The sequence below is a fragment of the Hibiscus syriacus genome, unplaced genomic scaffold (genome assembly GCF_006381635.1).
Source record: "Hibiscus syriacus cultivar Baekdansim isolate YM2019G1 unplaced genomic scaffold, ASM638163v2 tig00002919_pilon, whole genome shotgun sequence".
Classification (NCBI taxonomy): Eukaryota; Viridiplantae; Streptophyta; class Magnoliopsida; order Malvales; family Malvaceae; genus Hibiscus; species Hibiscus syriacus.
Genome location: NW_024061957.1, coordinates 171931 through 197147, shown reverse-complemented (window position 1 = coordinate 197147; position 25217 = coordinate 171931). Strand labels below are relative to the sequence as shown.

Here is a 25217-nt window from a genome sequence, read left to right as displayed (position 1 = left end):
AGACTTTGGAGATTATATAACCGAAAATAATTATCTCTAGGAGTTTTGAGACACATAAGAGGTACAATTAAAGATGGATCAAGAAGGGTTAAAAGGTGTGATTGTCCCCTTAAAAATTTCAAATTCTCATATTATTTTTATATTTTTCTTTATATTTTCTATTGATAATTTATTTTTATTCATCCAAATTTTATAAATTCATTCCTTAGTATAAAATTCTATGTTCGTCTCTAAATATAATGAAATACTCATATGAATCTTTCAGAGACTCGAGATATCATAAAAACAATAGTATTAATTAAATTAAAATTTGACCCACAATAAATTTTGATATAAAAAAGAATAATTATTTTGATAGAATTGTGAACACAGAGAAAAAACAAGAGTAGAAGATGAAGATCATATCATGAAATCGGAGCAATTGTAGTGGTCAGCAACAAAGATAAAGTGGATTTCGCCGACTTGTTTGTAGATTTATGAGAGGCTGAGGAACACGTATTCTCTCTTCTTATCCCACCTATGGACAATCCAACACGACAGAGAGAAGAACATTATTTAAAAAGCACTCCAACCTTCTTAACACCCGTGAACCCCCCCCCCCCCCAAAGAAACAAAAGATTTTAATTGAAAAAACCAAACATTTTTCTTTCTTTTTACCATTCATTTCTTTCAGATTCCACTGCTTAATTTTCTTTCACCTACTAAACAAAGCCTTAATATTTAACCGTTTTGGCGGCCATTTCCCAAGGACTTGTTTCGGATGTAGATGAATTAATGATTCTTCTTTGCAGAGAGGACGTCTCTCATTGCACCGCAAAAATTACTGAGCTACAACTGCCCTATGATCGGCTGTGTTCCGACAGTGTCATTTTCAAGTCGACACTATGGCTTAGAGTGACACGTGGACTTATCTTGTGGCTACTCCGAAAGCTCTCGTGAACCTGCATGGGGACCTCGGTCTATGAACACAAAACCAAAGGTGAAAAAGAAGTTACCACTGCCAACAAAGGAACAAAATCATTCAATTCATTTATACATATTACCTCTCCCCTTTTGAGCTGTTTGATAGTGAGAAACTTATGCAGTTGGTTGGTTTTTTGCATGAATCACATAAAGATACGCTTTTAAGTGGGGCAGCCTCAAAAAACCAACAAAATCTCCATAAGAGTTTTTATAAACAAAGGTTTTCCAGTAAGGAATAACAGAGGTTGAAAAATGTCTTGGTTTCTCTTCACATTGTTGCTCAGTTTCTTCAATGGTTTCTCAGAGGGTAGCCATGAATCTGCAGTTGTCGTTGGAACTGTGTACTGTGACACTTGTTTCCAGCAGCCTTTCCCAAGTGCCGCCCATTTCATTTCAGGTTTTGAATTTAATTATTACCTTCAATTTCACTCAGTTTCTTCTTGTTTTATACGAGTGTTTCTTTTTCTTTTTATTTCCTGCAGGTGCAACTGTTGCGGTGGAATGTAGAGATGGGAAGAGGTCAAGGCCGAGCTTTCGGCAACAAGTGAAAACCAATAAGCATGGCGAGTTCAAAGTTCGTTTGCCGTTTTCGGTGAGCAAACATGTGAAGAAAATCGAAGGGTGTGCGGTGAAACTGATTAAAAGCAGTGAACCGTATTGTGCGGTGGCTTCATCTGCAACTTCGTCTTCTCTCCATCTCAAGTCGAGGAAGCAAGGAACCCATGTTTTCTCAGCTGGGTTTTTCTCCTTCAAGCCATTGAAACAACCCTTCTTGTGTAACCAGAAACCCAGTGTTGACAGCCTAAAACAACTCAAAAACAAACCACAATCATCGGTTCATCCGGACCAGCTTCTGCCGCCGCCCGTTCTTCCTCCAAACCCTTTTCTACCGCCGCCCGTTCTTCCACCGAACCCTTTTCTACCGCCGCCTGTTCTTCCACCGAACCCCATTCTACCGCCTCCTGTTCTTCCTCCGAACCCCATTCTGCCGCCACCCGTTCTTCCTCCGAACCCCATTCTGCCGCCACCCGTTCTTCCTCCGAACCCCGTTCTGCCGCCACCCGTTCTTCCTCCGAACCCCTTTCTGCCGCCGCCCGTTCTGCCTCCGAACCCCTTTCTGCCGCCGCCCGTTCTGCCTCCAAACCCACTTCAGCCGCCGCCAGCTCCGGAGATTCCAAACCCACTTGAGCCTCCTCCTGCACCGCTAACACCATCTTTGCCGCCAATTCCAGTACTACCTCCACTCCCTTTCCCTCCTATACCTCCCTTCCCTGGTGTCCCCCCAGCAAAATCTTCTCCTTGATCCGATACTAGTATTTCGCCATGTATAATTCTCCAACAGTATTTCTCATTTCTAAGAATTACTTATATAGTTATGTAATTTGCCCTTGGACGCCAATTCCCAATAATAATCCCCTTCACATAATTATTGTACTATAATAAATTCAATCCTGGAATATTCAGAACCAGGATTTCAGTCATAATTTTGGGCATGTTATTAAGCTTATTGTCAACAACCCTTAACTAAAACTGTAAAAAGTTGATACTATCATATTGTTTGACAAACATTTTAAAATATCCTAATGCATGTCAAATTATAATTAAAACTTTCTTCACTACTCCAAAATATTAATTAAAAGCAGCACAATATTTGCTCTTCAAGGCCGTAATATAGTTGGGGTGCCCATGGATCTTGATAATTACCCGACCCTTTTGCATTAGTTTCCGACAGCCTCCGGCAGTGAAGTCGATATTTCTGAAACCAAAATACATAATATCAACAGCCGCATTATGTTTTTGGCTTCAATTCGCTGAATAGTGCTTAGTAATTATGCACCTCATTTCATCTAAACATTGCTTTTATCACATAGGGTATGCCAAATGATAGTCATTCTTTTATATAATTTAGTCACTAAAACACTGTTACTTTAAAATTAAACATATGAGTATCAAATTTATTTATAAATTTTTATAGTTAATATTTAATTATTTATTAAATAAATTTATTTAATAAAAAACTTTCACTCGATCAAATTTTTAGTTTTTATATAGAGATTTATTAATTGATTGAGTCATAAATATTTATATTATTTTATTTTATGTGAGTTTGAATCTTAATATTTATTCGGGAAATATAATATTTTTTACTTATGCACTTCCGTTGGTTTCAGTTCGCTGAATGGTGCTTTGTAATTGTGCGTTTCATTCCATCTAAACATTGCTTTTAACACATATGGGTATGCCAAATAATACTCATTCTTTTAGATAATTTAATAACTAAAAGATTGTTGATTTTTTTAAAAATATTTTTATAAATAATAATTAGTATTATTATAAGATTATTTTTATTTTTTATATTATTTTTGAATAAAATAATTAAAAACTATTACTTTAAAATTAAACATACGAGTATCAAATTTATTTATAGTTTATTTTTAATTATTTATTAAATAAATTTTATAATATATTTATTTATATAAAAAACTTTCTTTCACACAAAATTTTAATTATTATTCAGAGATCTATTAATTGATTGAATGATCGAAAATATTCATATTATCTTATCTTACGTGAGTTTGAATCTCGATATTTATTTTGAAAATATAATACTTCTTACTTAATAAAAAAATTAATTACTATATATATATATTAAGAATTAGGATCATAAACCAACCTGAAGGTGGCTCTTTACGTGATCATTAGTGAGGCCCTCAACTTGCATGACCTCTCTGATTTGCTTAGGAGTCGCCACTGAACAAAAAAATATATTTATAAATTAAAAAAGTATGTACTTAAATATATTAATTTTTTAGATATAATAATAATAATAATAATATCAATCTAATTAAGAGTAAATTGACGTATTAATTTGATGATAAAAGTAAATATTAATAATCCATAAAATTAGACAATGTGATGAATTTCAGTGGTATGTACCTTCAATGCCTCCAATGATACGCAAAGCCTCCAGAAACCTTGCATGAAGCTGGGGCGACCAAGATCGCCTGTTGCTCTTCCCATTAGGTTGAGACAGTGGCTTGGGGTTATAATTTAGGGTTCCACCATCAGCCCTCAGGTACAACCCGCCTTCACCATTGTCGTTTGTGGTTCCGTTAACACTTGCACATCTGCTTGGCTCGAAAGGATTGGGGTTCTCATAAGAAGCCTACGCATGATTTAAACAATTTTTGTAAATATTTTCATAAATGAATGCCAGATTTATATTGGTTACTTCGTACAAATACGGTTATCTTTAGTAGGTGATATTTAGAGTTAACAAAATAAATTTTGTTTTAAGATTTATAACGGATGAATATAAATAAAGATCGGATTAAAAAATGACACCTAGAAAACCCCGTCTTCTTCAATCCGTTCATTCTTATCAAAATCCTAACGAGCAACAACAACATCATTTTTCATTTTTATGGGGTTAATTACCTGAATAAAGTCTTCGAATGCTTTGTGCTGCATAGAGTTCCATAGATGGTGAGGAGATGAACTCATCAGACCCTTTCCTATGAAATCACAGTTTTGGTTATCCTGAGCAGACGTGTGTGGTTGTTTTCCTTCATAAAATTTCTTCTTCATCGCCAAGAACTCCATTAACGGCCCTTCATTTTCAGGTCCCATCCCGCTCTTGATCTTCATAAACTCCTCTTTCAAAGTCCCAAGTCCTTCGACAAAAAGAAAAACTTAAAACCAATCATAAAATTTCTAGAAAAATCTGGAGGAAAAAAATGAAATAATAACTTTAAAAAATGATTTATTTCTCACCCTCCATTAAAAGCAACATGCATCGAGGAAGTCGACGTTTGAAAGCGGAGATGCTGTTCAATTCTCCTTCAAGATGAATGATATAATTATTCAAAACTACTAACTTATCTACTGCGTTCTCGACGTTGGAGATATCTTTGAGCAGATTTGCTATGGTTTTAGGCACATAAGATGGTTTAAGACTCGGGTTCAGTTCAAGAGAGCTTGATGAAGACATTTTTTTCCTTTCTTGTTCAAACTGGAGAATTGTAAGGGAAATTATCACACTCGGAATCCACTATTGGCCTAAAAGACAAACGAGATTACATAATATGCATTAATTCGTTTAGACTTTGACATGAAAGAAATGAGAGAATCCTGAAACTTGAATGAGCTAACGCCAGATTCTCAGTAATTGAAGTTTTGAGTCTATTTTTGTTGATCACCATTCGTGCTTGACTTTTGACAACTCAACTCAGTACATTTGATTCTATGGGAACCTGTCACTTGACTGCTTGACCCTTTTTAGGATTAGTTTCTTTTTTACAGAATTAGCTTTTTGACCCCTCAATTTTACCGGTTTAGTTATTTTAAATCTTAAACTTTTATTTTGTTTATCTTGACTCTTAATCTTTTAATTATTTTTGTCAAATTGACTTAAATATCATAAATAAATATATATATATATATATTAACGTATAAAAGGTGTAACAATAAAATAAATTTTCAAAAACTCTTATATTTTTAATTTTAAGATTTGATTCGATAATTAAGTGTTGATTTTTTTCCTTAAAATATAAACTTCTAAATAATTTTTTTTTTGTTGCCCTCCCGGTTCTTAGGCTTCGTCTTGATTAATTCAGACAGATCTGTGTTGCACACATGATTTTGGTAAGTGAGTCTTCCCACAGGAATTTTATGCATATACATGAACTCGAACTCAAACTCAAACCTTACTTAAACGATATCAAACTGTTTATCACTTAAACAACCTTTGTCACAAGGTTATAAATAGTTATTTTTGAACTCGAGTTTTTTCATTTTCTAGATAACTTTCACCGACTAAGCACGTAGTTTTGCACCAAGTAAAGACAACAAAAAAGTAATTTACTCTGAATTCAATGTATTCTATCTGGACCCAAAAGGTGAACTTTTTCTAAAAAAATTAATTACAAAAATAATTATTTTAATATAATTTATACGTAGGATTCTTTATTTTTGTCATTTTTACAGACAGTTCATGATTACTTTAAAAAGAACAGACAAAATCAAACCGATAATTTTTTTACCATGTTGATTAATATATGAGCTTGGCGTTTTAACTACTACTAGTTATTTTCACTAATAATGAAATCGCTCCCTCATCTAATTGATTTGGTTTTGAAAACAGATTCATGCGAGACGATTTGTTGACCGAAGTCCTTGAGGCACTTATTGTAATTCATGGTTTGATAGTTCAGAAGACCAAGTTGATAAGTGATTGCTACCGACTTCTAAAAGATCTTCTAGATAGTCTGCTGCTTGAGAGTAGTGAGAACAAACGGCAATTTATTCGAGCCTGTATTTGTGGTTTGCAGATTCATGGCGATGAGAAGAAAGGAAGAACTTGTCTGGTATGGGGAACTTAATAAATTATCCCTTTTTTTCTTTGTAATGATTCTCTTGGGTTACAATAATGCACCTTCTTATTTTCTGGAGTTATAATGTTGCTCAATTGTATGAATTTTATGGCAGTTTATTTTATAGCAGCTCTGCAACTTGATCTGCCCATCAAAACCGGAGGCTGTTTATTTGTTGGTGCTAAACAAAGCTCATACTCAGGAAGAGTTCATGTTAAAATGGTTTTCCAGTTTAGTAATAAACTTTGAAAAAATGGCTTTTTAAGTTTGGTAAATGTTTCCTTGAAAATGGTTTTCAAAGTTTGGTAAATGTTTCTTTGAAAAATAGTTTTTCAAAGTTTGGTAGATGTTTGTTGAAAAATGATAATAGGATAATCACAATTAATCCTTAAGTTTTAGAGTATTTACAAGATTAAGTCCTTAAGTTTTAACTATAAATACCCTAGCTCATTTAGCTTCAAAACCATCCCAAAAATCATTTCTTTCTTCCAATACTAGAGAGTTTTCTTGTGAGTAGTGAGTGTTTTGTAAACACTTATAAATTTTCTCTCTTAGTAAAAGATTTGTAGCAGTCTGGAGACGTAAGCACAATTGGCTGAACTCCGTTATCAATTTCGGGTATTATTTTTCCGCTTTTATTTTGCATTCTCACTAATCTGGTTATAGGGAAATTACTTGTACTTGGTTTATTTCCCAACAACTGGTATCAGAGCTTTTGGTTGTGAATTTTGTCAATTTTTGTGAGGTTACTATTCACGCGAATAGTGAATTTCGTGAATAGTAAAATTTTGTCGGCGATACAAATTTGTCGACGGATGTGTTCTAATACACGGTGGTTCGCAAGAATTGTCAGAAATGATCCAAACGAAACCAGATTCGAGTGGGAGCGATGGCTGCAGACGAAGAGAATGTGAAAATTGAAAAGTTCGATGGTGCAGACTTTGGCTTTTGGAAGATGCAGATTGAAGATTTTCTGTACCAGAAAAATCTATATCAACCTCTCTCAGGAAAGCAACCAGAGGGCATGAAGAATGAAGACTGGGCTCTTCTCGACAGGCAAGCCCTCGGAGTTATCCGACTGACGTTATCCCGCAATGTTGCTTTCAACATAGCAAAGGAAAAGACCACGACGGGTCTTATGGCGACTCTCTCCAGTATGTATGAGAAGCCATCAGCCTCAAACAAAGTGCACTTGATGAGGCGATTATTCAATTTGCGGATGACGGAAGGGGCATCGATGGCACAACACCTAAATGAACTCAACACAATCACAACTCAGTTGAGTTCAGTGGAAATTGAATTCGATGATGAATTTCGAGCTTTAATTCTCTTATCATCTCTACCAGACAGTTGGAATGCTACTGTTACAGCAGTTAGCAGCTCATCGGGAAATAGTAAATTGAAATTCGACGATGTTCGGGATCTGGTACCGAGCGAAGAAATTCGACGGAGAGAATCGGGTGAAGTATCAACCTCCTCAGCCTTGCACACGGAGTCTAGAGGGAGAACTTCAGAAAGAAATTCAAATCATGGTAGATCGAAATCCAGATGGGGAAAATCCACAACGGGAAAGAAAGATTTTACCTGTTATAATTATGGCAAGAAGGGTCACTTTAAAAGAGATTGCCGAGCACTGAAGAAAAATATTGGCGCACATGAATCTGCCAACGTGACAGAGGAGACATGTGATGCCATGATTCTAAGCGTCAACAGTCCGATTGAATCATGGATCTTAGATTCAGGGGGCATCTTTCCACTCCACCCCATGCCGAGAAATCATGGAAAATTATGTCAGTGGTGATTTTGGGAAGGTTCATCTAGCTGATGATGAAACCTTAAAGATCGTCGGAAAAGGAGACATCCGACTAAAGTTGCCAAACCAAACCACCTGGACGCTGAAAGGAGTGAGACATATTCCTGGCCTCAAAAGAAATTTAATTTCTGTAGGACAGCTTGATGGTAAAGGATTTAGCACAACCTTTTCAGGTTGTGAATGGAAGATTACCACAGGAGCACTCGTCATTGCTCGTGGTAAGAAAAACTGGTACTCTCTATATAACATCAAATTTAGAGAACATCATTGCAGTAGCAGATGCTTATGGAAAATCAAACCTATGGCACCAAAGGCTTGGCCATATGAGCGAGAAAGTGATGAAGACACTTTTGTCAAAGGGGAAGCTGCCAGATCTAAAGAATGTAGATGTCGGACTATGCGAGGATTGCATCTTTGGCAAACAAAAGAAAGTCAGCTTTGCAAAGATTGGTAAGACACCTAAGGCTGAAAAGTTAGAGTTAGTTCATACTGATGTATGGGGACCATCTCCAGTTCTATCTCTTGCAGGCTCATTATATTATGTCACTTTCATCGATGATTCTACAAGGAAGGTGTGGGTTTATTTTCTGAAGAAAAAATCAGAAGTCTTTGATACCTTCAGAAAATGGAAGGCCATGGTGGAAAACGAGACTGGTATGAAAGTCAAGCGGTTGAGGTCTGACAATGGAGGAGAGTACAGAAATAGGAGATTCAGAGATTTTTACGCAAACAATGGGATCAAGATGGAGACAACAGTTCCCATGACACCGCAGCAGAATGGCGTAGCAGAACGCATGAACATAACTCTGAATGAACGTGCCAGAAGCATGAGGATACATGTCGGATTGCCCAAATTTCTATGGGCTGAAGCTATCAACACTGCAGCTTACTTGATCAACCGTGGACTCTCAGTTCCTTTGGATGGCAGAATACCAGAGGAAGTTTGGAGCAAGAAAGAAATAAACCTTTCACACTTAAGAGTGTTTGGTTGTATTTCTTATGTACACATAGACTCTGCTGAAAGAAGTAAACTTGATGCTAAGTCCAACAAATGTTCCTTTGTTGGTTACGGCGGTGATGAATTCGGTTATCGATTTTGGGACTATGAAAATCGGAAGATCATTAGAAGTAGAGATGTCATTTTCAATGAGAATGTGATGTACAAAGACAGGTCAACTGTAGAATCAAGCAGCTCCATTACCAAAGCTGAAACAAAAGAATTTGCTGAGTTTGAGGAGATTTCTGGAAATGATGTTCAGATCAGTCCTGAAGCAATTCAAGAAGAACCAGGCATACCGGAACTAAGACGCTCCTCGAGAATTCCTAAACCAACCCAACGATATTCTCCTTCTTTGCACTACTTGTTGCTGACTGACAATGGTGAACCAGAGTGCTATGATGAAGCAATGCAAGTGGAGGATTCAGTCAAGTGGGAGTCTTCCATGAAAGATGAGATGGATTCGCTTTTGTCAAATCAGACGTGGGAATTAGCTGAATTACCACCAGGCAAGAAAGCGCTTCACAACAAGTGGATTTACAGGATCAAAGAAGAGCACGATGGGAGCAAACGCTACAAAGCAAGATTGGTTGTCAAAGGTTTTCAGCAAAACGAAGGTATTGACTACAATGAAATTTTCTCTCCAGTCGTGAAACTGTCTACTATCAGACTGGTGTTGAAAATTGTAGCTGCAGAGAATTTACATCTTGGGCAGTTAGATGTAAAGACAGCTTTCCTTCATGGTGATTTGGAGGAAGAAATCTATATGAGGTAGCCAGAAGGCTTCATAGAGGCATACAAGAAAAACCTGGTATGCAGGTTGAAGAAGAGCTTGTATGGTTTAAAACAAGCTCCTAGACAGTGATACAAGAAGTTCGATAGTTTCATGAGTAGCAGTGTTTTTACCAGATGCCAAGCAGATCATTGTTGCTACATCAAGAGGTTCGACAATAGCTTCATTATTTTATTGTTGTACGTTGATGACATGCTCGTTGCAGGCTCAGACATGCAAGAGATTATAAACTTGAAGCAAAAATTGTCAAAGCAGTTTGCTATGAAGGATCTGGGCGCTGCAAAGCAGATTATTGGGATGAGGATCAAGAGAGACACAAAGTCAGGGACTTTGATATTATCACAGGCTGAGTACATCAACAAAGTACTCTCCATGTTCAACATGCAAGATGCTAAACCAGTAAGTACACCTTTAGGTGTTCATTTCAGACTCTCCAAAGAACAGTCACCAAATACGGAAGAAGAACGTGCACACATGGTGAAGGTGTCGTACGCCTCAGCAATTGGAAGTCTGATATATGCCATGGTTTGTACCAGACCAGATATTGCTCAAGCAGTGGGAGCTGTTAGCAGGTACATGAATAATCCGGGCAAGGTACACTGGGAAGCAGTCAAATGGATCCTCAGATATCTGCGGGGTACCACAAACAAAGCACTTTGTTTCAAAGGTGGAGATACGATACTGACAGGCTATGTAGATGCTGACTTAGCCGGAAATGTTGACATCAGAAGGAGTACTACAGGGTATGTCTATACTCTAGGAGGAACTGCAGTGAGTTGGGTTTCTCAACTACAGAAGATAGTTGCTCTCTCCACAACTGAAGCAGAATATGTCGTTACGGAAGCTAGTAAGGAGATGGTTTGGCTCCAAAGTTTCTTGGAAGAGTTAGGCAAGAAACAAGAAAACAATGTCTTGCATTGCGACAGTCAAAGTGCTATACATCTAGCAAAGAATCCGTCTTTTCATTCCAGGACAAAGCACATACAATTGCGATATCATTTTATCCGGTCTCTTCTGGAAGATGAGATTTTGAAACTTGAAAAGATCAGTGGAGCTCAAAATCCGGCAGATATGTTGACAAAGATGGTGACTACAGACAAACTGAAGTTGTGTTCAACTTCAGTTGGTATGCTAGAGTAACAAGACTAGAAAAGTTGTTGCATTGATCGAGGTGTGAAGACAGATTAAAATCAGTCTTCAAGTGGGAGATTGTTAAAATGATTTTCAAGTTTGGTAACTAACTTTGAAAAAATGGTTTTCAAAGTTTGGTAAATGTTTTCTTGAAAATGGTTTTCAAAGTTTGGTAAATGTTTCTTTGAAAAATAGTTTTTCAAAGTTTGGTAGATGTTTGTTGAAAAATGATAATGGGATAATCACAATTAATCCCTAGGTTTTAGGGTATTTACAAGATTAAGTCCTTAAGTTTTAACTATAAATACCCTAGCTCATTTAGCTTCAAAACCATTCCAAAAATCATTTCTTTCTCCCAATACTAGAGAGTTTTCTTGTGAGTAGTGAGTGTTTTGTAAACACCTGTAAATTTTCTCTCTTAATAAAAGATCTGCAACAGTCCGGAGACGTAAGCACAATTGGCTGAACTCTGTTATCAATTTTGGGTATTATTTTTCCGCTTTTATTTTGCATTCTCACTAATCTGGTTATAGTGAAATTACTTGTACTTAGTTTATTTCCCAACAGTTCATTAGAGGATCAATGACCAAGAATCCTTATTCAAGTGCTGAGATTGGTCCACTAATGCGGGATGTTAAAAATAAAATATGCCATCAATTGGAACTGATAAGTCTTCTAGAAGATGACTATGGTATGGAACTCTTAGTTGCCTGGAATATAATTTCTCTTGACCTGAGCATTGCTCAGGTTTATGAGCAAGTCTGGAAGAAGTCAAACAGTTAATCTTCAAATTCTCTGTCTAGCTCTTCGCTTTTATCCTCTGGTGCTGTTACATCGAGTAGAGAATGCTCGCCCATGATAGTGACATACCGACTTCAGGTTTATTACTGTTTTTTTCTAGCAAATGCCTCGTCTTTCATAAAGGACTTCATGATTCAACTGTGCAGAATGTCTTTCACTACTTATGTTTTGTGCCTTGCAATGATTTTTGCATATGGGAATCCTTATTTGGGATTGTAGTCCTTGAACTTCAAATTTTGCTTAGCCTCCTTGTTTTCTGCATTTTTGAACTCAAAATCCATTTTTAGTGGAGCTTATGACGTTTGATACTAAATGGCCTTTTATCCCAGAATGAGACCAAAAGCTATCTGGAATTTGTGTTTTATTTACATTATGATTCCACAGGGTTTAGATGGTGAAGCTACTGAGCCTATGATAAAAGAACTGGAGGAAGATAGAGTAGAATCACAAGATCCTGAGGTTGAGTTTGCAATAGATGGTGCAGTCCGTGAGTATGATGGGCTGGAAATCTTGTTGCGCATGATTCTGGTGTGTGGGTTCATTTCCTTGTTATAGATCGTGATTCCACATTCTTTTTATTTACATCATGCATAGAACTTTGTGGTTCATAAAGGGACAACTACTTTTAAGTCGACAAAATTATTCTTACTTTGAATGTACAGCGTTTGCGAGATGATTTCAAGTCCAACCAGGAGCAGTTGGTTGCTGTTCTCAATCTCCTCATGCACTGCTACAAGATTAGAGAGAATAGGAGGGCCTTATTAAGGCTTGGAGCTTTAGGTCTACTGCTTGAAACAGCAAGACGTGCATTCTCGGTCGATGCCATGGAGCCAGCTGAAGGGATTCTTTTGATTGTAGAGTCTGACAATGGAAGCAAATGAAAGCGATAATATTAGTATTTCACAGTGTGTTCTTACGGTCACCAGTGAGAAAACTGGCACTGGGGGCCAAGCAAAGAAAATAGTTCTTATGTTCCCGGAGAGACTGTCTCATCCTTCAGGTCATAAGAAATCAAACAGAGGAACACTGAGATGGTCGCAATAATATTACCCTACTTGACTTATGGTGAACCTGATGCTATGGAAGCTCTTACCCAACATTTTAACCCTACTTGCAAGACTGGGGAGAATTCGACTGATTGCAGAAACAGCATCAAGACAATCCTAAAGATGAAACCATTGCCCTGCAAGCAGCCAAGCAGAGGTTTACTGTGGAAAATTTTGTTATGGTTTCAGAATCTCTGAAAACAAGTTCCTGTGGGGAGAGATTGAAGGATACTATCCTAGAGAAGGACATTACAGGTGTAGCTGTCAGACATTTGAGTGTGAGTTTTGCAATTGCAGGGCAGGCTGGCTTTAAAGCTAGTTCAGAATGGGCATTAGCTTTGAAACTGCCATCTGTCCCACTTGTGTTTCAATGCTCAGGGGCTTATCAATGGGGCACTTTTCCACTCTAAGGTGCATTGATGAGGGTGGAATCTTGCCCTTACTCCATGCTTTGGAAGGTGTGTCTGGAGAAAATGAGATTGGACCTAAAGCGGAGAATTTGTTGGACAGACTATCGGAAAATGAAGGCAAAGGAGATGGATTCTTGGAGGAGAAGTTGCGTAAGCTACGGCATGCAACTAAAGATGAAATGAGACGGCGAGCTCCAAGGAAAAGGGAAGAGTTGCTTCAGGTACTCTTTATTGAACTTAAGTTCTCTACTTCTATATGAGCCATACATGTTGCAGGAAAGTGGAATTTGCCAAATGAGTTGCAATTTTGTAGCTAGGTTTTGTCTTTCTACATTTCTTTTATTTAGGAAATTATGATTGCGAATGGTTTTGATTGCAGGGTTGTATTTCTTTAAATAGATCTTACTGCCTAGCTCATTTTTTTAGCTAGGTTTTGTCTTTCTACATTTCTTTTATTTAGGAAATTAAAATTGCGAATGGTTTTGATTGCATGGTTGTATTTCTTTAATATAGATCTTACTGCCTATGTATTTTTAAGGATGGAACTGTTTAATGTTAATTAATGGAGCTTGTTGTAGATACAAAGCAGGCATTCACATGCCAGTTTTTCTCCTCTTTTTATTGATTTGTTTACTCTGGCAAGAAAAGCTGAACCAACTTGTATTGTGTTTTCTCTTGGCAACTATCCAGGAACTTGGAATGCGACAAGAACTAGCTTCAGATGGTGGTGAGAGAATAGTTGTCGGCCGGCCTCTTCTGGAAGGTCTGGAAGATGAGGAGGAGGAAGATGGACTGACTTGTATGGTGTGTCGAGAGGGCTATAGTTTGAGACCCACTGACTTGCTGGGTGTTTACTCTTATAGCAAGCGAGTAAACCTGGGTGTTGGCACGTCAGGAAGTGCACGTGGAGAGTGTGTTTACACTACGCTTAGTTACTTCAATATTATTCATTTCCAGTGCCATCAGGAGGCCAAAAGAGCAGATGCTGCTTTGAGGAATCCGAAGAAAGAGTGGGAGGGTGCTACTCTCAGAAACAATGAATCTCTTTGCAGTTCTTTGTTTCCTGTGAGAGGACCGTCAGTTCCACTAGCACAGTATGTTCGCTATGTTGATCAATTCTGGGATAACCTCAACGCTCTTGGTCGTGCTGATGGAAGTCGGCTCCGGCTGTTGACTTATGATATTGTTCTGGTATGCTCTTCCATCTGAGCTTGTTATTAGCTTTTCTTGTATGTTCGTTTTTAGATATTTTTAGATGGTCTTATATGTCTGCATATTTTCTGTACAGATGCTAGCTCGATTTGCAACAGGAGCATCATTCAGTGCAGAGAGTAGGAGTGGTGGAAGGGAAAGCAACTCCCGCTTTTTGCCTTTCATGGTCCAAATGGCTTGTCACCTTCTCGAACAGCTGCTCTCAGAGTCGTACGAGTCATGGCTGCAACATCGATGTGACTTCTTGCAACGTGGAATATACCACGCCTACATGCAGCATACTCACGGTCGGTCAACTGCTAAGATGGAATCAGCAAGTAGCAGCAAAAGTTCCACCTCCACCTCAGAATCTGGTGGTGATGAACTATTGTCAATTGTTCGACCCATGCTGGATTGATCGAGCAGTTGCAGCAAATATTCAAGGTTAAGAAATCAAGTATAGCAACCATCAAAGTCAAAGCTGAAGGAACATCGACAGGAATTGAAGGCGAAGGGTTGGGAGGCTGGGAGGTTGTAACGAAAGAGAGCGGTTGTTGAATGTGAAGGAAATGCAAGGGTTCTCCAAAGAGTTGCTCTCATGGCTCGATGACATGAATTCCACAACCGATTTGCAGTAGGCGTTCGACCTAACTGGTGCCCTGGGTGATGTGTTGTCCGGAGGATTTACACGGTACGAGGATTTCGTACAAGCCGCAATTGCCACCGGAAAAATGCGAGGTTCATTTGGTCAGTTTGTACTTGGTTACCTTTTCAATTTGACAATTTTGAACGAATAATGTGCGAGTGCCCCTTGTAAAACCTGCTCTTTTAAATCTAAAAGTCTTTCCTCCAACCTTTTCCCTGCATATTTCCTCTTTATCATCTTCAATATACAGATTAAAATCCATTAATTGCTCTACAAAATTAGTCATTTGAATTTTTCATTTGGTTGGTTGATACTGTGGGACCATCAGCATTTATCAAAACCTCTCGTTAGGTGTGAACCATGAAGCGTAATCGATCAACCATTAAAGATGACAGCTTAGACTCTGAATCTGAGAGGATACAATTCCGTCAATAATTCGAATGGAATGCAAGTCGGTGAACATGTTATTTTCAGAATTTGAACTCAACTGTTAAAAGTATTAAGCACTTGAAAATAATGAATAGTTTGCTGTTTTCTTCGGCGTTTATTGCACGCAGAGTAATCAGTCGAGAGAATTGTCCAAAGATAAAACAGTGCAAATGCTTCATTAGTCGGAGAAGAATTATAAATTAACTGGACCTACCATTTATATATAATTTAATTAACCTTTTCTATCCTTAATTAATCTATTAATAGCGTCATTAGGTTGGTAATTAAGCATACAGTCCACCGACAAATATATAATTTCCTTATGCTAATGAATAACAGATGTAAATATTTTATTACACAAATAATTTTGGGTGGATTTGGAAACCTTATTAGACATCTAAAATTATTATCCATTTTACTTTTTAATTTTTTTAATTTGTTAATTTTAGGTATTTAACTTGCTTAAACATCTAACAAATAATGTTATTTATATAAAATTTGGATAACAATAATAACTCCGTTTAATATTGATTTGAATTTAAAACATATATGTGGATTCAGATCCCAAATACTACACAAACAACCAACGTTTCATCAATTATTTATTGATGCGAAATATATTATAAATTTATAATTTGAAAATAAAAGATGACAAATAAGCACTAAGATTTTTTTAAAGGATAATAATTCTTTTGTTTATGGAATGAAAACAAAGCAAAGGTGTGTACTTCTTAAAAAAATCTTCCTAAACTTATTTCGAGAAAAAAGAGTGCACAATATCAAAACTAAATCAATATTTTAATATAAGGAAAAAGAGTGCATAATATCAAAGTTAAATCAATATTTCAAGGTTTAAATATACAAAAGGTGTCTAACGTATACTTATTTTTTTAGTTTAGTGTCTAATAATTTTTTCGTTTCAATTTGGAGCCTAATGTTTCATTCCGTTACTCAAAATGGGTCACGCCGTGACGGACCGTTAGTTTTCTCCGTTAAATGACACGTGTCACAATCTGATAATTTTAAAATTTTTATTTAAAATTAAAAAATATTATATATATTTTTTAAAAAAAGACAATTTTTGAAATAACCCCAAAACTTTAAAAACATTAATTTCAACCCCTAACCCTAAACCATTCGACTACCCCTCTTCCAAGCTCGTTCGCTCGGCGACGGTGGCTTACCAAACCGGTTGGGTTTTGATCAGACAAGACTGGCGAGCTCAGTTTCGGTGGAGGTCAGGCGGAATGGTGGCGGTTTCGGTAGGAAATCGCAAAAATCGAAAGGTGATGGGGGCTTTTCGTTGGACTTTCAAACGTCACTCCACCACGAACGGCGGTGATTGGAGGCGGGTGGATGACTGGGCTATGACCGATCTGGGACGACGCTTCCATTGGGCTAGACGGAGAGAACTAACGGTTCGTCATGGTGTGACCCATTTTGAGTAACGGAATGAAACATTAGGCACCAAACTGAAACGAAAAAAACGTTACGCACTAAACTGGACAAATCGATATACATTGTACACCTTTTGTATATTTAAGCCATAGTTCAATATAAATTTAGTTATAGATTTAATTTTGGGAGAGGGCTAGAAATTTACTTCTAATTTTATTTGTATTTTCCTTAAAAATATAATTATAAATTTAATATATTAATGGTAAATCGATGGTTAATCATTATTAAAATTCGTAATTGTAACGGTTAACTATTATTTTTAACGATCCGGTTAACTGAAATCATTTAGCATTAACACTTCGGTTAATTAACATGTAAAATATAACGATTATATCAGTTAACGGTTATGGATTATTTGAAAAGACATTGATTCCAAGCTTGAACAAATGATGAAAGATGCATTAATATTTGTATATGCTTAATTTTGTGGAGTTTGAAGGGTGACGTGTGGTTTGAAACAGCATAACATAACTATGATCTATCTAACCCTCTATTAAACAAATTAATAACCAATTGCTTGCCTCATTCGTGCCGTGTTTTATTATTTTACACGGAAATTAAACAATGAATTAAGGGAGGATGGCCAATCACTATGTAATAAAAACTCAATTCATATTAGGGAGATAAATTTATAATTTTTTAGTGCTAATTGTTTGTTAATTAATATTTTCTATCTATATAGGGGTCATTTTGTCCCATAATGAAACATTTGAGGTCAAAACATTTCAAAAGGAAAAATGTATCAAATTGATTATTTAATCAAACATTAGAGTTTTTCTTATATTATATCGCAAAATTAATAAAATCTATGCGATATATATTTCAAAAGAAAAAAAATGTATCAAAGTGACTATTTAATCAAACATTAGAGTTTTTCTTATATTATACCGTAGAATTAATAAAACCTATGCAATATATATATATATCAAAGTGATTATTTAATCAAACATTAGAGTTTTTCTTATATTATACCGTAGAATTTTGTAAAACCTATGAAATTTTGGGTCTCATCGGTGGCCGGCACGAAAGCCGATCATTACAAGTGATGGTCGGTTTTTGAGAAGATAAAGAGAAAATGAAAAGGAAAAAAGAAGAAGAAAATGAAGAAAAAAATAGAAAATATAATTCTATATGGAATTTAAAATTATGATGTTTTGATGTAATTTTTTTAAAGAATGTCTTTTTAATTTTTTGTGTCGTGTCATAACGCTATTAACTATTTAACGGCGAAGTGACTAAAATAGGAGTAATTTTAAAGTTCAATGATTAAATTGAAGACATTTAAAGTTCAGTGAGTGAAATAGGAGAAAGAATAGAGTTTAGTGAAAATTCGTAATTTACCCTTACTAATTTTACAGGCGCGTAGACAAATAATCACGTGGGGGGTTTTTATTTCATTTTAGATTTAGATTTGTCCACTTTGTCGTGGCCGTAAATGTATAAAATAGCTCCAGTGAACCACCAATATTCCATTTGTAGATTACCAAAATTAATAAGTCTAAGTCTATGATTATATTCTATAAAAAAAAAAGAGTCTACGATTATATTAATTAGTATGTAAGTAAAAGGGGTCCACTTACTGATTATTTCCTTTAACAATTGGGTAAACTGCCCCCGTTAGTTATTGAATTTTAGATTATGTGCCGATTTTATTATTAAAATCTTAAATATTTTAATTTTAATAATAAATTTTATTTTACACTTCAATTGAATTATTAAATTCAAAAAATAACATAGATATTGATTTTTATCTTTGTGACAACACGGAGGTTGAAAGATACAAAAAGATGTAATAGCGATGGTTGTACGAATATTAAAAATCTCCTTTTTCATTTATTTTCCTTAAAAAAATGAAATCTTCTCTCTTGAAATCTTTTTGTCGTTGCTTATGTCACCGACATCGCTCCTTATTTTGACGACTCCTTTGACTGATAAAACTCCTAAAAAAAATTATAGAGAAAATCGCCTCAGTGACCAAAAAAAAGTTATAATATACGATTTTAACCAACTTTTTTTGGATTTGCCAAAATGACCAACAAAATCGCAACGCGAAATAAAAATCGCAACGCGATCCCCAGAATCGCAAATCAGTTTCCAGAATCGCAAATCAGTTTCCAAAATCGCAACGCGATTCTTGAAAATCGCGATGCGATAGTACAAATTCGCATTGCGATTTTCCAAAATCGCAACGCGAATATGAAAATCGCAACGCGAACACATAAATCGCAACGCGTATCCGTAAATCGCAACGTGTATCCGTAAATCGCAACGCGTATGGGTAAATCGCAATGCGTATCCGTATATCGCAACGCGTATCCGTAAATCGCAACGATAATACATAAAATCGCAACGCGTATCCGTAAATCGCAACGCGATATTTAAAGCGCCATTATAATCGCTACGCGTATTTTATTTTCAAATTACAAAAAGAATATTAAGACAAAATCCCGTAATCGCAACTCATAACCTAAAACCTAAAATCACAACTCAGTCCCATCTCCATCTCTCACTCTCTACGGCGAAGAAATCCGTCCCCATCTCCGAAGATTTCCGTCCCCATCTCCGGCGAAATCCCTCACAACCATTCACGGTCAGAAATCCCTCACAATATTCAGAAATGGAAAATCAACCTCCGAGGGTTAGTTTTTTTAATTATTTTTATTTTGAAATGTTTGCATTATTGTAGGTTTTTCATATTGAAACTGATGATAAGTTTACTGGTCATTTCAATAATAGATTAACCATTTCACTTAGATTTCATTTCGCGTTACGATTCTGTCGTTGCGATTTTCATTTCGCGTTGCTATTCTCTCGTTGCGATTTTCAAGTTAGTATTTGTCTTTGTCTTTGTTCTGTCTTTTGGTTGAAGTAATGCAATCCATTCAAGTTTAAATTTGCAGAAGAGTCGCAACGAGATAAATGAAAATCGCAACGAGAGAATGACTGTCGCAACGAGAGAATCGCAACGCGAAATGGAAATCGCAACGAGAGAATCGCAACGCGAAACCAAAATCGCATTGCGATTTTCATTTCGCGTTGCGATTCTCTCGTTGCGATTTTCATTTCGCGTTGCGATTCTCTCGTTGCGATTGTCATCTCGCGTTGCGATTCTCTCGTTGCGATTTTCATTTCAACCAAAAGACAAAACAGTGTTGCAAATTTTAGTTTAAAGAATAAACTACTACTTTTTATGTTTATTGTTTTTGGTATATCTTCACAGTGTAGTTTTTGGTATATCTAACTTGGTATGTTTATTGTTTTTGTAGAAATTTTTTTCGGCTCAATTGACCTTGAGAAATAAAGTCAGCCTGGCCACTACAATTGCAAAGAAGCTTTCACCTGCTCAAAGACAATTGTTTGAGGAAACCTGCTTCGGGCCATGGCTGAGAGTACAGCATCCGGGTGGAGATGCTAATTTGACCCATTTGTGGCTTCAGACCATGACATCAAATCTACCCGACAGTATACAACGTGGTGAGGAAGAGATATGGTTTCATTTTCCACCAGCGTATACTTGCTTTGGGCGGAAGGAGTTCTGCTTAATCACTGGTCTACGATTCGGACACGATGATGTAGGCCGGTACACTCGTCATATCGCCCGCCCATCATGGTTATCCCGGGTTTTTCCGGATGAGTCAATGGAGAAGCCGAACCTACATGTCGACGACCTGAAGAAATTATTTAATAAGAAAGCTGGTTTCACTCGGATGGAAGACGTCGATGTTGTCCGAGTATGCCTTCTACTACTTGTGTATGCCGGCTTTTTAGGCAGAGAGGCCAGACAACCTATTCATCGGGAGCTAATAATATTGGTAGAGGACCTGAATGCATGGAATCTGTTTCCGTGGGGTTCGTATATATGGAAAGCTACCTGGACTAAGTTGTCGTCTGCCTTTGATGACCGCAAAAGTTTGCGGGGCGATGGGTCCAAATACACTTTGTCAGGCTTTGTTTGGGCCTTTAAGGTAAGAATTTCTATATAATGTTTCTAAAATTATAATTAATTATTTAACAATTACTAATTTTGTTATTATATTGTTTGTAGATTTGGATATTCGAGGCTTTCCCCAGCATGCGTACATATGCAATAAAAACGTCAAATGATATTCCCAGGGCTATTTCCTGGAAGAGGAAAACTCTGTTGGATTGGGAAGACTTAATACCATATGCCACAATAAATAATGTAAGTTAACACAAATACTTTCATATAATATATAAACAAGTTATTAATAGTAGACGTTTAACTTTGTTTGAGTTTTTATATTTTAGGAGGCCAACATTCCATTACAAAGACTGTCACCCACGGAGGAAGAGCTTGCCACTGATTGGTGGCAAGCTAGTCAGAGTTTTTTTGATGGCACGGATGATGAGCAGCATCCACTTCCTCCAATTCGAGAGCCATCACCTCACCTAGAGCCATCACCCGATCGTGACGACTATACACCTCTAGAACGAGAGCCATCACCTATCCCGTCACATCATCGAGCCTCTTCTCCACCATCACCTCATGATAGGCGACCGGCAAAGATGCCACGACTCCTATCTCCCTGTTCTCCACCTCCACCTCAACGGGATGAGTCAATGGAGTTACGTGATGAGGTCAATGCCTTGCGTGAGGAGATCGGTACTCTACGCGATAACGATGGTGCATGGCGTGTGGAGGTGTCAACTTTACGTGGTGAGGTTGCCGCTCTACGTGAGATGATAGTATCGTTGCAGAATGAGGTTCATACTCTACGCAACGAGGTAAGTTTAAGATTTTCCATATTTAACTTAATGATAAATTTACTCGTAATTTCACTTAGATTAGCCATTTCACTTAGATTGCTTAGTAAATTTATTCGGTTGCTGCCAATTCTGCTAAACTGTGTATTCTTTAACACTGTGAAATAGTATTTGTCTTTGTTTTGTCTTTTGGTTGAAAGTAAATTTGTTCGGTTGCTGCCAATTCTGCTAAACTGTGTATTCTTTAACACTGTGAAATATATTTGTCTTTGTTTTGTCTTTTGGTTGAAAGTAAATTTGTTCGGTTGCTGCCAATTCTGCTAAACTGTGTATTCTTTAACACTGTGAAATAGTATTTGTCTTTGTTTTGTCTTTTGGTTGAAAGTAAATTTGTTCGGTTGCTGCCAATTCTGCTAAACTGTGTATTCTTTAACACTGTGAAATAGTATTTGTCTTTGATTTGTCTATTGGTTGAAGTAATGCAATCCATTCAAGTTTCAATTTGCAGAAGAAGAAATAGTTTACTTTCGCAACACGAAACTTAAAATCGCAACGCGAAACCAAAATCGCAACGCGAAATGAAAATCGCAACGACAGAATCGCAACGCGAAACCAAAATCGCAACGACAAGATCGCAACGCGAAACCAAAATCGCATTGCGATTTTCATTTCGCGTTGCGATTCTTTCGTTGCGATTTTCATTTCGCGTTGCGATTCTGTCGTTGCGATTTTCATTTCGCGTTGCGATTTTGGTTTCGCGTTGCGATTTTAAGTTTCGTGTTGCGAAAGTAAACTATTTCTTCTTCTGCAAATTGAAACTTGAATGGATTGCATTACTTCAACCAATAGACAAATCAAAGACAAATACTAACTTCAGGGTATTAGTTTGAAACATATTTTTCTTTGTTATCTGATGCATTTTGTGAACTATGATAGAATAATGACTTGGGTGAATACAATGCAAGTTTGAAACATATTTGTCTTTGTTTTCACTGTTTAAATATCATGTCTGTTTATTTACTGATTTTTGTATTTAATTATTTAGCGGCCCGATAGAGTGGATGCTTTACGTCGGGTTATGCTTGCACGACGGAGTTCACGCATCAGACAGCGTGCACGTGCTATTAAGTCTCCGTACACCCCAATAGTGCGAAGACACCGCAAGAAGAAGCCCGACTCGCCTGTTATCCCTCAAGAGTCCACTCCTATCGTTGAAGAGGCCCCCCATATCATTCCTCGAGAGTCCCCTCCCACCGTTCAAGAGGCAACTGTCATCGTTGAAGAGGTCCCTCCCACCATTCCAGAGCCCGATTCACATGGGGTAATATATCGAAGTATTGAGAAACCCCCACCGGTTCCGGACATGATGGATGAGAGTTGGCTCTCGTATGAGTTACCGGCCAGTACCATACCGGTATCTGAAGAGGAGAGGGAACAACTACCGGACACAATTTTGGATAACACCCTTTGGGCTAAGACCGCAGTTGATTTTTATCTACATGAGCGGAGCAAGGGGTGTTTCACTGACATATGCAAGCTCACCGATGATATCTTTTTGTTGCTTGAACGGCCTTGGTGGGGCGTATTATTAGGGGTCGAAGACAATGGCTATTTCGATGGGGGGGTAAGTCTTATATTTTTCTTATATTTCAATTTGATTAATTTTTTTTTAAATTTATGTAAGTCACTAATATATGTCTTTTTTTGTAAAACAGCATATCGATGCGTGGGTGACACGTCTTCTAATAATAAGAAAACTTAAGAAAAATAAAAATATACGATATACAATAATGCCGACGTCTTTTCACGCCGTTCACTTGAAGAATGCACGAGATGAATCATTTGATTTGGGCAATGGACAAGCTAAACTTTATCCTGCATGGTGGGAGGTCGATAAGGTTAGTATTTATTTTAGATTGAGTTTAAAGGTTTTATGAAATAAGTGCGCAAATGAATGAATTATTACTTATGATTGCAGGTGTTTATCCCTGTTTTGGAACGTAAACATTGGATTCTCGTCGAGCTTCAGCTCCCATCCCTTAAGACAATAGTGTATGACAGCATGATAAATTACATATCATTGGCTGATTTAAGAGATGTTATTAAGGGATGGAGCTCTCATTTGGCTAAATTCTTGGATGCGATCAATTATTGGACTCGTTCTGGAAACAAGAAGCCAAAGAAGCTCAATATTACAGTTATTAGAGACGAGACCGCGCCACAACAAACGAGCGGAGCCAGAGGAGATTGTGGTCCTCTCGTATGCTTGGCGTTGGAGCGTTTGACGACGGGAAGCATCAAGTATCTACCTCCCACCGATAGAGATAAAGCTGCAGTAGGCTTGTGGTTTCGGCATTATATGGCTAAATCGATATATACGAGACGCTGCCTACCTGCATCCGCGTTATAAAAATGTCCATAAACAATTGGTAAGTTTATATACTTATAAATGAAAATGTTTGGTTAAGTAATTAGAATTCAATAATTTGCGTAGAAAGTGTTGTTTGAACAAATGTTTGGTTTCTGCAGGTTAATCTCAGAAGTGAACTGCGTGAAAATGATGTCGAGCTGCAAAAGTTGATTCAATAGTTTAATTGATTGTTTTTTGATTGTTTAATTGATTTGTAAAAGTTGATTCAATTTTTGATTGTTTAATTGATTTGTAAAAGATGATTTGTAAAAGTTGATTTGTGTAATTGATGCGAACATAATTCTTATTTGTGCTTGTTTAATTGATTGAAATGTAATGGTTGATTTTGTTGATTTCAATCTGCATTATGTTGAAGGCAAAAATGACTATCGCAATGCGAAATGAAAATCGCAATGCGAAATGAAAATCGCAACGAGAGAATCGCAATGCGAAATGAAAATCGCAATGCGGAAATGAAAATCGCAATGCGTTTATAATTTCGCATTGCGATTATCTCGTTGCGATTTTCATTTCGCATTGCGATTTTCATTTCGCATTGCGATTCTTTCGTTGCGATTTTCATTTCGCATTGCGATTTTCATTTCGCATTGCGATTTTCATTTCGTATTGCGATTTTAATTTCGCATTGCGATTTTCATTTCGCATTGCGATTCTCTCGTTGCGATTTTCATTTCGCATTGCGATTTTCATTTCGCATTGCGATTCTCTCGTTGCGATTTTCATTTCGCATTGCGATTTTCATTTCGCATTGCGATTCTCTCGTTGCGATTTTCATTTCCGCATTGCGATTTTCATGTTGGGATTTTCATTTCGCGTTGCGATTGTATTTTCCGTGTTGCGATAGTCAAATGCATGCCTAATAGTGATAACAACTGAATAACAAGAGTTGGTTAAGTCAAAATGGTTGGCCTGAGTCATTAATTCAACTGAAAATGTTAAAAGTTCACACATAAAATCCACATAATACAACGTTTGCATATGAGCTTTTGATGGCAACGTTTACATAATACA

At 36.9% G+C, this 25217-nt stretch overlaps 4 protein-coding genes across 4 annotated transcripts; 3 read left to right on the top strand and 1 right to left on the bottom strand.

Annotated features, from left to right (window-relative positions):
• The first annotated feature begins 1134 nt into the window (after positions 1–1134).
• LOC120164054 (proline-rich extensin-like protein EPR1) lies at positions 1135–2470 on the top strand. The gene is made up of 2 exons (XM_039173821.1): positions 1135–1360; positions 1446–2470. The coding sequence occupies exons 1-2, from the start codon at positions 1216–1218 to the stop codon at positions 2264–2266; spliced, it is 966 nt and encodes a 321-aa protein (XP_039029752.1). The 5' UTR covers positions 1135–1215; the 3' UTR covers positions 2267–2470.
• A 126-nt stretch (positions 2471–2596) lies between these two features.
• LOC120163212 (transcription factor HHO5-like) lies at positions 2597–4954 on the bottom strand. Its single transcript, XM_039173198.1, has 5 exons — positions 4738–4954; positions 4402–4637; positions 3901–4129; positions 3638–3714; positions 2597–2719 (listed from the first exon to the last, which is right to left on the bottom strand). The coding sequence occupies exons 1-5, from the start codon at positions 4952–4954 to the stop codon at positions 2597–2599; spliced, it is 882 nt and encodes a 293-aa protein (XP_039029129.1).
• A 6833-nt stretch (positions 4955–11787) lies between these two features.
• LOC120164043 (auxin transport protein BIG-like) lies at positions 11788–13457 on the top strand. Its single transcript, XM_039173812.1, has 3 exons — positions 11788–11948; positions 12255–12398; positions 12533–13457. The coding sequence occupies exons 1-3, from the start codon at positions 11925–11927 to the stop codon at positions 12749–12751; spliced, it is 387 nt and encodes a 128-aa protein (XP_039029743.1). The 5' UTR covers positions 11788–11924; the 3' UTR covers positions 12752–13457.
• On the top strand, positions 12902–15351 carry LOC120163200 (auxin transport protein BIG-like). The gene is made up of 5 exons (XM_039173194.1): positions 12902–13073; positions 13214–13280; positions 13328–13547; positions 14017–14517; positions 14615–15351. The coding sequence occupies exons 1-5, from the start codon at positions 12902–12904 to the stop codon at positions 14933–14935; spliced, it is 1281 nt and encodes a 426-aa protein (XP_039029125.1). The 3' UTR covers positions 14936–15351.
• The last annotated feature ends 9866 nt before the right edge of the window (positions 15352–25217 follow it).

Excerpts from the sequence above, each read along its gene's own strand:
- LOC120164054 (XM_039173821.1), top strand. The coding sequence starts at position 1,216 with ATGTCTTGGTTTCTCTTCACATTGTTGCTCAGTTTCTTCAATGGTTTC. Across the intron at positions 1,361-1,445 it reads TGCCGCCCATTTCATTTCAG|GTGCAACTGTTGCGGTGGAA; the intron begins GTTTTGAATTTA and ends TATTTCCTGCAG.
- LOC120163200 (XM_039173194.1), top strand. The coding sequence starts at position 12,902 with ATGGTCGCAATAATATTACCCTACTTGACTTATGGTGAACCTGATGCT. Across the intron at positions 13,074-13,213 it reads CTGCAAGCAGCCAAGCAGAG|GGCAGGCTGGCTTTAAAGCT; the intron begins GTTTACTGTGGA and ends TTGCAATTGCAG. Across the intron at positions 14,518-14,614 it reads TGACTTATGATATTGTTCTG|ATGCTAGCTCGATTTGCAAC; the intron begins GTATGCTCTTCC and ends TTTTCTGTACAG.
- LOC120163212 (XM_039173198.1), bottom strand. The coding sequence starts at position 4,954 with ATGTCTTCATCAAGCTCTCTTGAACTGAACCCGAGTCTTAAACCATCT. Across the intron at positions 4,638-4,737 it reads CATGTTGCTTTTAATGGAGG|GACTTGGGACTTTGAAAGAG; the intron begins GTGAGAAATAAA and ends TTTTTGTCGAAG. Across the intron at positions 4,130-4,401 it reads CATTCGAAGACTTTATTCAG|GCTTCTTATGAGAACCCCAA; the intron begins GTAATTAACCCC and ends AATCATGCGTAG.
- LOC120164043 (XM_039173812.1), top strand. The coding sequence starts at position 11,925 with ATGATAGTGACATACCGACTTCAG. Across the intron at positions 11,949-12,254 it reads TAGTGACATACCGACTTCAG|GGTTTAGATGGTGAAGCTAC; the intron begins GTTTATTACTGT and ends ATGATTCCACAG. Across the intron at positions 12,399-12,532 it reads TCTTGTTGCGCATGATTCTG|CGTTTGCGAGATGATTTCAA; the intron begins GTGTGTGGGTTC and ends TTGAATGTACAG.